Source organism: Lepidochelys kempii, chromosome 5 (assembly GCF_965140285.1).
Source record: "Lepidochelys kempii isolate rLepKem1 chromosome 5, rLepKem1.hap1, whole genome shotgun sequence".
In the NCBI taxonomy this organism is placed as follows: Eukaryota; Metazoa; Chordata; order Testudines; family Cheloniidae; genus Lepidochelys; species Lepidochelys kempii.
The window spans coordinates 25,749,964-25,766,080 of record NC_136384.1 but is presented as its reverse complement, the minus strand read 5'-3'; the positions used below and the strand labels follow the sequence as shown (position 1 = coordinate 25,766,080).

Here is a 16,117-nt window from a genome sequence, read left to right as displayed (position 1 = left end):
ATTTTACAGGGAAGTCTTCAGTATTAGTTTAATTCTGTTCCCATTGAAGTCAACAGGAGTTTTGCTTTTGACTTCAGTGGAGCAATTGTGCCAATGCTGAGCGCTTTGAAAAATCCAGCCCTTGCTAAACTGCCCATATGGCTGCTTGATGAGTGTGCAGATGCTGTAAACTTGTAATTCAACCTGAATTTAGGGTAGAGGGTTGGGAAAACTTTTTACTTTCTAAGGAATTTTTTTAAAAATCTGGCTAGGAATTGCACTGGCTTGCTTCACACAATAAATATGGGCCTGTCTCTGCAAACCACCACATGAATTATCTTAACTCATGCAAGTGGACCCATCATGCATGGACTTACTCTTGTCAGTAATACTTTCTCACATGCATTTAGCTTTGCAGGCCCTAATTTCTGGTAAAACTATTTATAGTGCAAGATGAGCCACAATTAATTTTTTCCAACATTTCTGAATTGATCATATTAATTATTTCCAGTTGTCTGAAGAGAGCTCTCGTTGCCCAGCAGAGAATTCAGCAAGTTCTGAGACAACAGTGAGGCCATCTATCTCCATGCACCTTACTAGCCCTAAAACAGTAGGGTAAGTTAGTTAAAGTGTTGTGAGTTTTTTAATGCGTACCTAGAGAATAGCAAGTGTTTGGTTTTGTCCTCTAGCTTGTTGCTCTATGTGTGTCTGTGTAGCTGTTAGGTGAAAAAATGCACACATCGGCCAAAAAGGAAAAGAAGGCTTATGGGCAGATTATAACTTGAACTTTTCCTTACACCTCTGGATGAGTTACCTGGACTTGAAGGGTATGTCTACCCTGTAGTGTAAGCCCAGGGTTAGTGGGATTCAAGTCAGCTGACCTGGAGAACCCAGGGCTTGAGTGTCTACACTGGATGACCTTGTAAACTGGAGTAATAGTAATAAGATGAAATTTAATAATGAAAAGTGCAAGGTCATAAATTTAAGGATTAATAACAAGAATTTCTGTTATAAACTGGCGACACATCACTTGGAAGTAACAGAGGAGGAAAGGACCTCGGAGTATTGGTCGGTCACAGGATGACTACAAGCCACCAATGTGATATGGCTGTCAAAAAAGCTAATGCGGTCTTGGGATGCATCAGGTGAGATATTTCCAGTAGAGATAAGGAGGTGTTAGTACCATTATACAAGGCACTGGTGAGACCTCATCTGGAATATTGTGTGCAGTTCTGGTCTCCCATGTTTAAGAAGGATGAATTCAAACTGGAACAGGTACAGAGAAGGGCTACTAGGATGATCCGAGGAATGGAAAACCTGTTTTATGAAAGGAGATTCAGTGAGCTTGACTTGTTTAGCCTAACTAAAAGAAGGCTGAGAGGAGATATGATTGCTATCTATAAATATATCAGAGGGATAAATACCATGGAGGGAGAAGAATGATTTAAGCTCAGTACCAATGTGGACACAAGAACAAATGGATATAAACTGGCCATCAGGAAGTTCAGACTTGAAATTAGACGAAGGTTTCTAACCATCAGAGAAATGAAGTTCTGGAACAGCCTTCCAGTGGAAGCAGTGGGGGCAAACAACATATCTGGCTTCAAGACAAAGCTTCATAAGTTTATGGAGGAGATGATATGATGGGATAGCCTAATTCTGGCAATTTACTGATCTTCCACTACTAGCGGTAGATATACCCAATGGCCTGTGATGGATGTTAGATGGGATGGGATCTGAATTACTTCAGAGAATTCTTTCCTGGGTGTCTGGCTGGTGAGTCTTGCTCACATGCTCAGGGTTTAGCTGATTGCCATATTTGGGTTCGGGAAGGAATTTTCCCCCAGGGCAGATTGGCAGAGGCCCTGTGTTTTGTTTTTTTTTGCCTTCCTCTGCATGGGGCGCAGGTCACTTGCTGGAGGATTCTCTGCACCTTGAAGTCTTTAAACCATGATTTGAGGACTTCAATAGCTCAGACTTAAGTTAGGGGTTTGTGACAGGATTGGTGGGTGAGATTCCGTGACCTGCGTTGTGCAGGAGGTCAGACTAGATGATCATAATGGTCCCTTCTGACCTTAAAGTCTATGATTCTAACCCTACCTTAAGGATTTTCTAACCTGGGCTTCAGTTTGGGGCTCTGGCATCCACAATGCAGCATATAGACCTGAGTCAAACCATCCGTATCCCAGGCTCCCTAGTGCCCTCCTGAAATGTGGCCACTCTAGCTTGTTGTCCATGGTGCACTGTGGGAAAACTTTACTGCCCACCCTGCATGTTACAGGAAGGTTGAACAGCCCACCAACACAGCCAGCTGAGCAACATTTCAAGAAGTTGTCTGGCTTGCACTTTCACTCTTGAGACAGTAAACAGGCAGAGCTTCCATGAGGCACTAGTGGACATTTCAGCAACGTTTTCTGACCCACCAAACGCACGAGATGGACCAGGAGGAAGAGGTGAACCATTTCCCCCTGAATGGACCTATGACAGCAAGGGGCCACTGAACGCTAAGCCAGAAAGTGCACTTACCACAGCTGGAGCTAGATGCACCCAGGCAACAGCATTCAGGGATGCTCTGTGCTCCTACGTTATGGGCTTCCATAGCCCGATGGAAGAGCGGGGATAGTACCTCTATGAACCTGCTTGTGGGAGTTAAGGGGCTAATTGATTTGGGGGTTCACTGCATGGGGAAGGGTGCGAACTTGATCGTCATGCAATGTACTTATGAATGACATGCTGAATTATGAATTGGGGATAGAATGGGGGATGATTCACAGTATAGATTCACATCAGGAAGTTATTGATGTGTGACTTGCTGTACCTAACTGTATAGAGGAATAGCATTTGTGTAGCAATTCCTAATTGTTCCTGATCATGTGTTTAGCTTTGTTATTTCAAATCATGATTGTATGATGAAATGCAGTATAGCAATAAACTTTCCTGATGACATAAAAGGCTTTACTTATAAATGTGTTAAAACAGTGCAACAGTCACCCACTGCCATTAAAACACCGAAACACTGACAAAAAAACATTTCCAAAACAAACAAATGAAGTGTATGAACCAGTGCAAACACAACAGAATCACCCTACCACTGCATGTCCCCTGGCTTCTGTTCTCCTTTCTCTTCTTTCCTTGTTTTCTGTGCACTTGGTGCCGAGGCGGAGGTATCAGTGGGAGAGGGGGCAAGATGGAGAGCTGTATGGTGTTTAGCTGTCCTGCCCAACTGTTTTTGGGGCCTGATTGCATGAGTCACCCAGATGTGGAGTTTTCCAAGTTGTTTCTGGACTGAGAATACATCGCAGAGGAATCAGGCGATGGTGTGGGAGAGGCAGCAGGAACCGATAATCTTGCAGCCCTGACTGAGATGACCTGCTCAAACAGTTCTCTCTGCTGAGCTCTATGCTCCTCCCTTAGCTGCTATTCCTGTTCCAGGAACTGTGAAGCAAGTGCCTACTCTTTTGTTAAAACCCTGTCCTCAAGCTGTGTGGTAAGCCTCAGCCTTTCCTCCTGCCTCTTGGCATGCCTCTTCTCCAATATTAAGACCCTCTGCTTCTGGTACTGGACCTGCTGGTTGGCCCACTCAAGAACTTCGTCCAAGTTCACCATGGAAACGCTCCTCTTGGAACAGTCTGTGAAGGTACGTTGGGCCAGGCTCGTACTGCACTGAGGTTGATCTGTGGAGATATAGCAGCCAGTAGAGGTCAAGGGGCCTGCAATAGGACAAGACACTGAAGGTTATTGTCTCAAATAGCTCACTGGAGGAGCACAGAATTAATGCTTGTGGAATTTCAAGGACATAAAATGTTACATTCAAAACTGAACTGCAATATATTGTGAAAGGGATGCTTCAGTCCACAGAATGTCCCTGGGCACAGCCCGGTTAATCGCAGTTACAGTAGTACACAGATAATGGTATGTTAAAAATTCCAAGTTGCTTTTGTTTTACAAAAAATTCCTAACTACTTGTGTTGGGGGTGGGAGGCCGGTCAGTGGCCTCGCAACAAAAGGTTTTTTCTATCATTTCAGGTCTTTCACATTTTGGATGACATAACTGTGAGGCAAACCCAAACTAGAGCTGCTCACTCAGCTGCCCCTCCAATGGAGCTGAACTGTGTCACCGCTCAGGCATGCAATAACTTAGCTTCACTGATTTACTTTTCCAGCAGTGAATCAACCATCAGGCATGCAGTAGCAACCTCTCCCTGAACTGAGCCTGGGTCAGATGACCTCCAGGCTCAGGTATTTCTCCAACCCCGCCAGATCATTCTGTGAAATAGCACTATCTGGCCAGGAAACACACTGCAAGGAAGCAGGAGATCAGACTCTCGAGGCCAGGAAACACACTGCAAGGAAGCAGGAGATCAGACTCTCGAGACTCCCAGCCGGCTCTTGATCCTGTTCCTGCCCCAGCCTTGCCTGAGCCCTGCTCCTAGACCTTGCCCTACTCTGATCTTGCCCTGTTACAAACACGCTCCAGCCTTGCCTCCACCTCTTGACTTTCCTTGGTCTCTGACTATCCGGCTTTGACCTTTGGCCTGTGTCTCCACCCTGGCTATGGTACTGACTTGGTTTGTCTCTGGTCTCTGACCACCCGGCTTCAACCCCTGGCTTGCACCTGGACTTTTGCTCTGGTACTGATTCTGGCTTGTCTACAGCCTCTGATCTTGGTTCTGGCCCTGGCTTGTCCCTGGATCTTGATTCCAGTGTCACCCTTGGCCCAGGCCCAACACTACATCCTGCTTTGACCTCACTCCGACCACTAGGCCTGACTACTGGAAGGTAGTGCTTGACAATAACTAACTGTTCTTGTGGTGCCCTATTGACAAAGGGAGATGTTATTCTAAGCTGCTATTGAAAAACCTGCAGTGTATGCATCCGAAGTATTCAAACGAAAAGTGACTGAACATCATATCTGTGAGTGGAGTGGGTTGGTCAGCTACTGAGGTGGCCCTGGAAAATACGTCTTTCTCTGCAATGTGACTACTGATCTGGAGTTCCTGCTTCAGGAAAAGTTTGCAGCTATCAGCATTTGGGAGTGGGTCAGAATCCATGAGGGAATCAACAGGATGCTGTGTTAGCTTCCACGTGGCTTAGAGAGCATCACAGCCTTCCCCCTCCCTGCCCCCTGCACTTTTCTGAACAAAAATTCAAACCCTGGTCATACTTGGGACAAATGATTTTGTCCCCTATGGACTACCTCTCACTGAAATGGGATAGTTTTGGAAGTGAAACACGCTTCCCCAAACACACACACAGAGTTCAGTGTTCCCAGGCAGCTCCACAGACTGTTGAGTGATTATAGAGCAGCAAACTTAAAGGCATGGCAATGTAATGTTGTTTTTAAGAAACAGGAATGGCCCTAGCAAAAATCTGTGCCTTTCTGGTAAAAATACACTTTAAAGATGTTCTTTACTATTGGCATTTCCCAGTCGCCATGTTGAATTCCACATGGTGGCAGGGAGTGGGGATGCCAAGGCGCTAGGATACAATCCACCAGTAGTGGATAGATGCTGCTAGCTGGGGAGTCTTATAACTTTTGCATTAGTTCTTAAAGTGGAAATCCCTCTGATTCTGTAGCAGTACATTTTAAATTGGAGGCAGAAACTTTCCAGGCTCAGGGGCAGCTTCTGTCCCTCCCATGTCTGCTGCAGGCTCGGCAGTGAGCTGTTCCATGTGGGGACAAAAAACAGCTCCTCTGAGTATGGACCCAGAATTTGCTGCTGATCCTGTTCTAAAGCATGATCTGGGACTGGTTTCAGCAAGAAAATTACTTCATGGTCCTCACTTGATCATAGAATCATAGAATATCAGGCTTGGAAGGGACCTCAGGAGGTCATCTAGTCCAACCCCCTGCTCAAAGCAGGACCAATCCCCAACTAAATCATCCCAGCCAGGGCTTTGTCAAGCCTGACCTTAAAAACTTCTAAGGAAGGAGATTCCACCACCTACCTAGGTAACGCATTCCAGTGTTTCACCACCCTCCTAGTGAAAAAGTTTTTCCTAATATCCAACCTAAACCTCCCCCACTGCAACTTGAGACCATTACTCCTCGTTCGGTCATCAGCTACCACTGAGAACAGTCTAGATCCATCCTCTTTGGAACCCCCTTTCAGGTAGTTGAAAGCAGTTATCAAATCCACCCTCATTCTTCTCTTCCGCAGACTAAACAATCCCAGTTCCCTCAGCCTCTCCTCAAAAGTCATGTGTTCCAGTCCCCTAATCATTTTTGTTGCCCTCCGCTGGACTCTTTCCAATTTTTCCACATCCTTGTAGTGTGGGGCCCAAAACTGGACACAGTACTCCAGATGAGGCCTCACCAATGTCAAATAGAGGGGGACAATCATGTCCCTCGATCTGCTGGCAATCCTCCTACTTATACATCCCAAAATGCCATTGGCCTTCTTGGCAACAAGGGCACACTGTTGACTCATATCCAGCTTCTCGTCCACTGTAACCCCTAGGTCCTTTTCTGCAGAACTGCTGCCTATCCATTCAGTCCCTAGGCTGTAGCGGTGCATGGGAGTCTTCCATCCTAAGTGTCGGACTGTACACTTGTCCTTGTTGAACCTCATCAGATTTCTTTTGGCCCAGTCCTCTAATTTGTCTAGGGCCCTCTGTATCCTATCCCTACCCTCCAGCATATCTACCTCTCCTCCCAGTTTAGTGTCATCTGCAAACTTGCTGAGGGTGCAATCCCCAACATCCCATCAGTCCCCATTCTGGATTCTGAGGCCAGCAGGGCACCATCCTGGCTGACCAGGTCATCATGCACCACGGTTGACTCTGTATTGGGTGCAGTGCCCAGCACCCAGTCAAAGGCCTCATAAAATGGGCACAATATTGGCAAGTTGTCTGAGGTGCGGTTCTGGTCCCTGGTCCACTGGTACTAGCTTTTGAGCAACCTAATCTGTTCCCCGTATTGGTCAGTGATCCAGTAAATTTGCAAAGCTGCCATCTTGTTTGCTATCTTCACGTATGCATGATCATTCCTGGTATTTTTACTGAAGGTCACAGTTTTACTCGCCTCACACCAGATATTCACCAAAGTCTGGGTACATTCCCATGACCATGAAGCTGCCTGCTTTGCAAAAGGCTTGTTCTGTTGAGTCTCCATTGCAAACACAGAAGCCTCTCGAACAGTGTGTTTTCAGCTTAGAATCATAGAACCACAGGGTTAGAAGGGACCACAAGGGTCATCTAGTCTAACCCCCTACCAAGATGCAACATTTGTTGTGCCTAAGCCATCCAAGACAGATGGCTATTCAGTCTCCGTTTGAAAACCTCTAGTGAAGGAGCTTCCGCAACCTCCCTAGGCAGTCTGGTCCATTGTCCTACTGTTCTTACAGTTAGGAAGTTTTTCCTGAGATTTTAATCTAAATCTGCTATGCTGTAGTTTGAACCCATTGCCTCTTGCCTGACCTCTATGGCACAAGAGAACAACTTTTCTCCAGCCTTGTTATGGCAGCCTTTCAAGTATTTGAAGACTGCTATCATATCCCCCCTTAATCTTCTCCTTTCCACACTAAACATACCCAGTTCCTTCAGCCTTGTTCATATGGCTTGATTCCATCCCTTTTATCATCTTTGTCGCTCGCCACTGGATTCTTTCCAGTTTCTCTGCATCCTTTCTATAAATTGGTGTTCAAAACTGGACACAGGACTCCACCTGAGGCCTAACCAGTGCTGAGTAGAGTGATACTATCACCTCCCGTGACTGCTCTGTTGATGCAACCAAAAATTGCATTTGCTTTTTTTTGTAACAGCATCACATTGCTGACTCACTTTGAGGTTGTTATCCACCACAACTCCCAGATCCTTCTTAGCAGTGATGCTGACAAGCCATATCCCCTATTCTGTATTTGTGCACTTGGTTTTTCTTCCCTCAGTGTAGCAAACTTACATTTGTCTTTGCTGAATTTCATTTTGTTGTCTACAGCCCAGTTCTCCAATTTATCAAGATCCCTCTGAATTTTAGCTCTATCCTCCAAAGTATTGGCAAACCCCCTTAACTTTGTCATCTGCTAATTTGATCAGTCTGTTCTCTACACCTACATCCAGCTCATTAATAAAGATGCTAAACAACACTCTACCCAGAACAGATCCCTGTGGAACCCCACTTGAACCCTCCCTCCAATGTGACATCATTCCATTAATAGTTATTCTTTGTTTGTGGTTGTATAACCAATTATGTATACACTTAATGGTAGTTCCACCAAGCCCACATTTCTGCAGCTTATTTTTCAGAATATCATGTAGAACTGTGTCAAAAGCCTTGCTAAAGTCCAGGTATATTATGTCCACCGCATTCCCCCTATCCACCAAACCAGTTACCCTGTCAAAGAAGGCAATCAAACTAGTTTGACTTGATTTGTTTCTTAGTAAATCCATGCTGTCTGCTTGTGATTACCCCTTCATCCTCCAGATATTCACTAATTGAATGTTTTATACATTTCTCTAGTAGCTTCTCAGGTACTGAAGTCAGCCTGACTGGTCTACAGTTCCCCGGCTCCTCTTTTCCCCCCTTTTTAAAGATGGGCACTACATTAGCCCATCTCCAGTCTTCCGGGACCTCTCTTGTCATCCATGAGTTTGCAAATATTGCCAGTGGCTCCAAGATTTCTACACTAATTCGTTCAGTACCCTGGGGGTGAACAGCATCAGGCCCGTTGACTTGAATTCATTCAAATTGGTCAAAAGATCTCTGACATGTTCTTTACTTATCCTGATCTGCATCTCTTCCTTTTAGTGGTTAGAAGAAAATGACTCACTGAGCTCTTGCTGTACGCCAAGTGGGGGCGTCCATTTTCAACTGAGTCTATTAGAGATTTTTGCAATAGAGAGGACAAAAGAAGATGGCCTGTGGGATTATGGGATACTTTTGGCAGACTCCCAGGACCCAAGTTAAGCAGGGCTGCATCTATACTTCAAAGCAATAGGGCTTGGCTTGACACTGGCTTCGACCCTCCATCCCTGCAGGGTCCTAGAACCCTAGGTCTAAGCCTGAGTCTGAGAGATTTGTGTGTAGACAGAAGGAGGATTTGGGCTCAACCCAGAGTCTGAACCCACGCTTACATTGCAGCATTGACATAACCTATATCTAGGTATGCTGAAGTAAGCTTTGCGCCTGCCCGTCTGTGTTCCCCAAGCAGATGGACAAGGAGTAGATGAAGATAGGGGAGAGGGTGGATCTGGTGGCTGGCACAGCTAAGCCGACACAGCGAGGGTAGCAGTTTGCTGGAGTAAGAGGAAGTAGGGAGAGAAGTGTGCCTCTTTGATGCAGGATTCTTTCCCTATACTGCTCCTGGGGTGCTGCAACAGTGGCTTGTGGCTTTGCCACTATCTAGGCTTTAAGGAACAATCTCATTATTCTACATGAAATACAAAGCATCTCCCTAAATTCCTTTAATGAAGTATTCTCTGTGGTTCCCAGTAGGCCAATATTTTTGCTTTAATGTAGGATTTGGAAAGGTAAATGTATGCAGTTATAGATGTTATATTTGCATCTCTTACAAAGTCTAATTGATATTTTTCACATATTCCTCTAGAAATCAGCCAGTTGAAGATGTAACTTTTTTAAACAACAGAAATTCTACTTTTGTGTTTGGAGAAAACATGGTAGAGAGAGTTTTGGTAAGATTTGTAAATATTGAAATTTTTCTTTTTTCTTGTTTCTAAAAAAGTTGGCATTTGAATGCTGAGGTCACATTTTCAAAGATGGTCACCTAAATTGTGACCACAACATTTGTCTTATGTTCATACAAAGCCCCAAGTCCTGCAGATGCTTATGCACATGAGTCATCTCTTTGAAGTCAAGTCATGTGAGTAAAGTTAAACATGTATTGCTGTTCACAGGATTGGTCCAAAATGAGTAATTATATATGTTGGTGCTCATCTGCAAAGGCAGTTAGTTGTTGGGTATGCTCGGCTGGCTTGTGCGCACATTTCATGGGCACAACTTAGGTGGCCCAAATTTTAGATTTGGCCCTTCAGTAGGAAAATCAATTCTAGTAATTTTCTGTTATAGCACAAACCATTTTAGACTTTTTAACATTCAGAGCTGTAGGCTTTCTCCCCTCTGACTCCCAAGAAAATATTTGATTAGCAGTATTCAGATATACAGGAGATGTGAACAATGAGAAAACTGTAACTCTAAACAGCTAAATGTAATAGTTTAAAATATCTCAGAGTGATTATTTCTAAATTCTGCAATGCCTTTTTTAAATTTTTGGTATATATGGTGGTCCAGTAAAATGAGGAATTAATTTGGAAAGATATCTGGTAAACTTCTCCACTTCTATTATCAGATCACCTTAAACTTAAATGGAAAGAAGCTTATTCTCCTAGCCCAGAGTCTTTCTTAAGAAGAGACTGCAGTTCCTGCTTAATGAAGGCTTTTATAATAATGGACAAAGTTCCACTATTGACTGAAATACCAAACGCTTGTTTATTTATATCCTATGTCAGTATTTGTATGTAGGAGTAAAGTTTGCATGTTAACCTATTATTTCAACTAATCTTCACCCCTGCTGTGTATTTTATGATTCAATATATTCCTGATCTTTCAGCTTGCTGCTAATGTCAAACATATAAACGTTACAATTTCTTAATCTGTTTTTCCTTGTTTCTTCAATTTTTTAGAGCCCTCAAAAATCTCCCAAGCTGCATAATGAAACTGATCTATGCAAGAGAGAAATAACATCCACAGATGCCAAAACTTTTCATACTGGTTATTCACATACAAGTAAGCATTACTAGTTAGCAAACAAATACAGTGAGACTCTACCAATAGGTCAATTTCAGTGCATCATAGAGGACATCAAATTAGTGGTGGTCAGTAATTATAATCTATTTACTTTAAATAGTTAAAAGTTTAAAGGTTTCAGAGTAACAGCCGTGTTAGTCTGTATTCGCAAAAAGAAAAGGAGGACTTGTGGCACCTTAGAGACTAACCAATTTATTTGAGCATAAGCTTTCGTGAGCTACAGCTCACTTCCTCAGATGCATATCGTGGAAACTGCAGCAGGCTTTATATATACACAGAGAATATGAAACAATACCTATTCCCACCCCACTGTCCTGCTGGTAATAGCTTATCTAAAGTGATTTCCAGCACAAATCCAGGTTTTCTCACCCTCCACCCCCCCACACAAATTCACTCTCCTGCTGGTGATAGCCCATCCAAAGTGACAACTCTTTACACAATGTGCATGACAATCAAGCTGGGCTATTTCCTGCATAAATCCAGGTTTCAGAGTAACAGCCGTGTTAGTCTGTATTTGCAAAAAGAAAAGGAGGACTTGTGGCACCTTAGAGACTAACCAATTTATTAGAGCATAAGCTTTCGTGAGCTACAGCTCACTTCGTGAGCTGTAGCTCACGAAAGCTTATGCTCTAATAAATTGGTTAGTCTCTAAGGTGCCACAAGTCCTCCTTTTCTTTTTGCATAAATCCAGGTTCTCACATCCCCCCCACCCCCATACACACACAAACTCACTCTCCTGCTGGTAATAGCTCATCCAAACTGACCACTCTTCAAGTTAAAATCCAAGTTAAACCAGAACATCTGGGGGGGGGGGGTAGGAAAAAACAAGAGGAAACAGGCTACCTTGCATAATGACTTAGCCACTCCCAGTCTCTATTTAAGCCTAAATTAATAGTATCCAATTTGCAAATGAATTCCAATTCAGCAGTTTCTCGCTGGAGTCTGGATTTGAAGTTTTTTTGTTTTAAGATAGCGACCTTAAACCTTTAAAAGTTTAAAGTTATCCAGTCATTAGTATACTATTGGGATGCGCACCATAAATTTAAGTGTCCAGAAAGCAACTGCCATTTGGTTTGTGACTCAAAACTAGAGCTAGATTATCATCATAGCGAATGATTTATTATTTGATTAATTTAGACTATTTTTTATTTGTAAGTTTTCCTTGAATAGCCTTAGAGTTTTACAAATTTATTTGTTATCCAAAACTGTGTGATGAATACTTTGTGAACACATTTCAGCCTATAGCTTGTTTATGAACAAGTCACTTCAGCTACAATTTTAGCTAGTTATTCATGTTATTTCCTGCTAAATATTCACACCGCTCTTATTACCATTATGATTTATGGGACTTATGTTTTTCATGACTATGACTTTGAGCAGCAATATCTCAAAATAAATTTGATTTGGAAACTCAACTATTAACTAGTTAGGGCTTGATCCTGCTAGTTGTTCCTTGTGGACAGACCAATGTGCCTATACAGAAATGCTGGATCGTGGTCTTATTCTTTAAAAAATATACTGGAATGCCTGAAGTTTATTAAAATGTTAACTGATATCTAGCACTAAGACGAATGTACAAAGACCTAGACCATACAAATAGTCATACTGTTGACATATTCCCGCTGTAGAAGTTTTAGAATTTTCTATTGTTTTTATTTCTCCTTTAGAAACATTTTTTGCAAAGAAGTCAACACTAATTGAATCAGCTGCAGCTTACATTTCCAAACCAGCACAGAAATATTTGTTAGATAAAGTTGAAGTTATAACAGGGGAAGAAGCAGAACATAACGTGTTGCAGGTATATTTTCCTAAAAACTGCATGATGAGCCTTTCTGCTTATGTTTAGAAAGCACATTATGGTCTACTGTAACTTATAATTCCATGAATATGTATGTACTACTACTTGTTGGACAACTGTATATGTTTTTTTTCCTTTTTTTAAAATATGCTTCTGTTAACTAATTTCTTTTCAAGCTGATGTGTAGCTTTTCATTGTATATTCTCTGTGCTGAATATAGAGAGCTCTTTCAACCTCCAAAATCATGCTCCAAAGCCTCATTCTGCTATTGTCTGTTATAACTGTCTTCACAATAAGTCAGTGTTCCCTAACACCAATAAATAAAACCCCAAATTATAAGTACTCTTAAAGTTACTTTATAAACACAAAGGCTTGATTTTTTTTTTAACTAAGGAATTATCAAAGTAAGTGGTTTTATAATAAAACTAAGGTACATTGTAGTAATTTTAGGCCAGCAGGATAAATCTTGCTACTCGAGATTCTTAAAACTCTTTATTTTCTTGGAAAATTAACACTTGCATATATTACAAAAATCTAAAAATGGAAAGAAACACAATTGTAAGATTGTTTGAATCCACTCTCCCATCCATATGTGGGAAATTTGTATATGGATGGGTCATTAGCTTCAGTTTATGACAGTACTGGTACAATGGGTTGCATGAAACTTCTGATATCAGTGATGTCATAGGATGATGCATTCTAGGACATCTTCAGGAAATACAGAGATGTTGGTGGATTTCACAGAGAAGGATTAAAATAGAAAAGGTAAAAGTGAAATGTATTTCTATGCTAAACGTTCCCCATACCCTGATTAGTAGAGGTACTCAACATAAATCTGGGGTTAGTGCAGTTTTCATTTCACTTTTAAAATTGGTCTTAATTTTATGCAAACTGTAAAGTAAAAAGTTATAGCACAGAGACATCAAACGTATAAATTGCATTCTCCGGCACAACAGAATTCAAATCTGTTGACGCTTTCCATAACATTTTCCCCTTTAGATCAGTTGCAAGCTTTTTGTATTTAATAAACTCTCTCTATCCTGGACTGAAAGAGGAAGAGGATCCCTGAGGCTTAATGACACTTCAAGCAATAAACATGGAACATTACACTCAAGGCTAGGTAAAAATTAGTTCCACTTCTTAATCATGCTCTCAATTGCTATAGTCAATTGGATATCACATCATTGTAATCCTGCAACCAGGTTTGTTTATATCTATATCCAGTTGCTCAAAGCCTCTTCATTATTACTCTATAAAGTTAGCTGCCTTCTAAACATCCCTAGGCACTGCAGCTTTTGTGAGCTGCAGGTACTCACAGATGTCACTAAGCACTATGTATTCTGCTTCCAGATTTCTTTAGCACTTGTTCTGTCTTTTCTGACGTGGCTTTTCCAGAGGCGCTGCTTCTTCCAAGTGACTTATGGGATGTTCTGTTTATTGAGCAGTAGTTTCTTACACTTTATTGTGTAGTTTTGAAAGATTGTTTCATTATATCATATGGCAAAAAGTATAAAATATTGAGAGAAACTTTAAAAATATCAAATCATAATAAAGAAATTTAAACCCCCCACCTCTTTCAAAATGTTAGGTTATAAATCCCCTGAAATGCAAAGTTAATAGAAATATGATTTTTTAGCAGTACTGAATAAATCCGCTGCAACAACAGGGAGGTTTCAATCACCATGTAATGTCTAATATGTAAGCATTCCTGTTTTAGTTATGCGAAATCAAGGCAGTTTGAGACTGATTCTCAACACCAAACTCTGGACTCAGATGGCGATAGAAAGAGTAAATCGCAAGAGTTTGTGCATCACTGCGACAGACCTAGAAGACCATTCTGTTAAAGTATTTCTAATACAGGTAAGAAAAAATTGAAAAAGGACAAGTATCTAGAACTTGGCAATTTAGCTCAGATTCCTTGTTCTAGCAAGCCTCCTTCTGGTAAAAAGTGTAAGGCTATAACATGTACAGAATTACCATTGAGGTCAATTGCTGTTTTTTGTGCAAAAAGCTGAAGGTCTGATATGGCCCAAGGAGATAACCAGATCACTGTATTACACAGCCAGCAGGGATCACTAAAGCAATGGTATACAAGTTGTTCCCAAACTGTGGTCTGTGGACTATCAGTGATCTGTGGAACTGGCTACTCCATGAAGCTAAATAACATTAAAAGATGCCTAAAATATATCAACACACTTTCCTGATTTTTCCTTCTGCATCAAAACAATTGCTATAGTTGCCACAGGGATATTATTCAAAGTGATCATTGTGGTTTATGGTGGGTCCATGCAATCATGACTAGAAGGGCAGGTGGTCCACAAGGGTCGCCCAGTGGCCTGTCTTCCGACAGTGGGAAGTACCACAAGCTTTACAGGGAATGTTCAGAACAGGGCAATTATCGAGTGATCCACCCCCAGTTGTTCAGTCCCAGCTTCTGTCAGTCAGAGGCTTCAGGACACCCAGGGCATGGGGTTACATCCCTGGCGAACTTGACTAAGAGCCATTGATGGACCTATCCTCCATGAACTTATCTCATTCTTTTTTGAACCCAGTTATAGTTTTGGCATTCACGCTATCCCCTGGTAATGGTTGACTATGCATTGTGTGAAGAAGTATTTCCTTATGTTTGTTTACTAGGCAGCAGGTTTAATTTCATTGGGTGACTCCTCATCCTTTTCTTATGTGAAGGGGTAAGTAACACTTCCTTATTCACTTTCTCCAGACCATTTTTGGTTTTATAGGCCTCTATCATATCTCCCCTTTAGTCATCTCTTTTCTAAGATGAACAGTCCCAGTTTTTTAATCTCTCCTTATAAGGAAGCTTTTCCATACTAGGGTGACCAGATGTCCCGATTTTATAGGGACAGTCCTGATTTTTTGAGTCTTTTTCTTATATCAGCTCCTATTACCCCCCACCTCTTGTCCCAATTTTTCACACTTGCTGTCTGGTCACCCTATTCCAATACCCCTAGTCATTTTTGTTGCTCTTTTCTAATACTAATATATCTTTTTTTGAGATGTGCTGACCAGAACTACATGCAGTATTCAAGGTGTGGGCATACTATGGATTTATAGAGTGGCGCTATGATATTTCCTGTCTCACTCACTATCTCTTTCCCAAGGGTTCCCAACATTCTGTTCGCTTTCTTGTCTGCTGCTGCACATTGAGCAGCTTTTTTCAGAGAACTATCCAAGATGACTCCAAGGTTTCTTTCTTCAGTGGTAACAGCTAATTTAGACCCCATCATTTTGTACGTATAGATGAGAGTTTTTCCCAATGTGCACTACTTTTGCACTTATCAACATTGAATTTCATCTGCCATTTTGTTGCCCAGTCATCCAATTTTGTGAGATCTCTTTGTAACTCTTCAGTCAGTTTTAGACTTAACTCTCTTGTTGTGTAATTTTATATCTTCTCCTTTGCCACATCACTGTTTACCTCCTTTTCCAGATCATTTATTAATATGTTGAACAGCGCAGGTCCCAGTACAGATCCTGCTGTTTATCTCTTTACATTGTGAAAACTGACCATTTATTCCTACACTTTGTTTTCTATATTTTAACCAGTTACTGATCCA

At 41.8% G+C, this 16,117-nt stretch overlaps 1 protein-coding gene across 3 annotated transcripts in view; it reads left to right on the top strand.

Annotated features, from left to right (window-relative positions):
• Positions 1-16,117, top strand: part of RANBP3L (RAN binding protein 3 like) — a 56,695-nt gene that overhangs the window by 22,522 nt on the left and 18,056 nt on the right. For all 3 annotated transcript variants that reach the window (XR_012158866.2, XM_073343769.2, XM_073343767.2), the window contains 6 exons: positions 491-594; positions 9,525-9,609; positions 10,618-10,720; positions 12,409-12,539; positions 13,539-13,659; positions 14,257-14,399. Coding sequence is in view for 2 of the 3 variants with exons in the window: in XM_073343769.2 (XP_073199870.1) it covers positions 491-594; positions 9,525-9,609; positions 10,618-10,720; positions 12,409-12,539; positions 13,539-13,659; positions 14,257-14,399 (687 nt within the window). In the remaining variant the exon portion in view is untranslated. The remainder of the gene's footprint in view (positions 1-490; positions 595-9,524; positions 9,610-10,617; positions 10,721-12,408; positions 12,540-13,538; positions 13,660-14,256; positions 14,400-16,117) is intronic.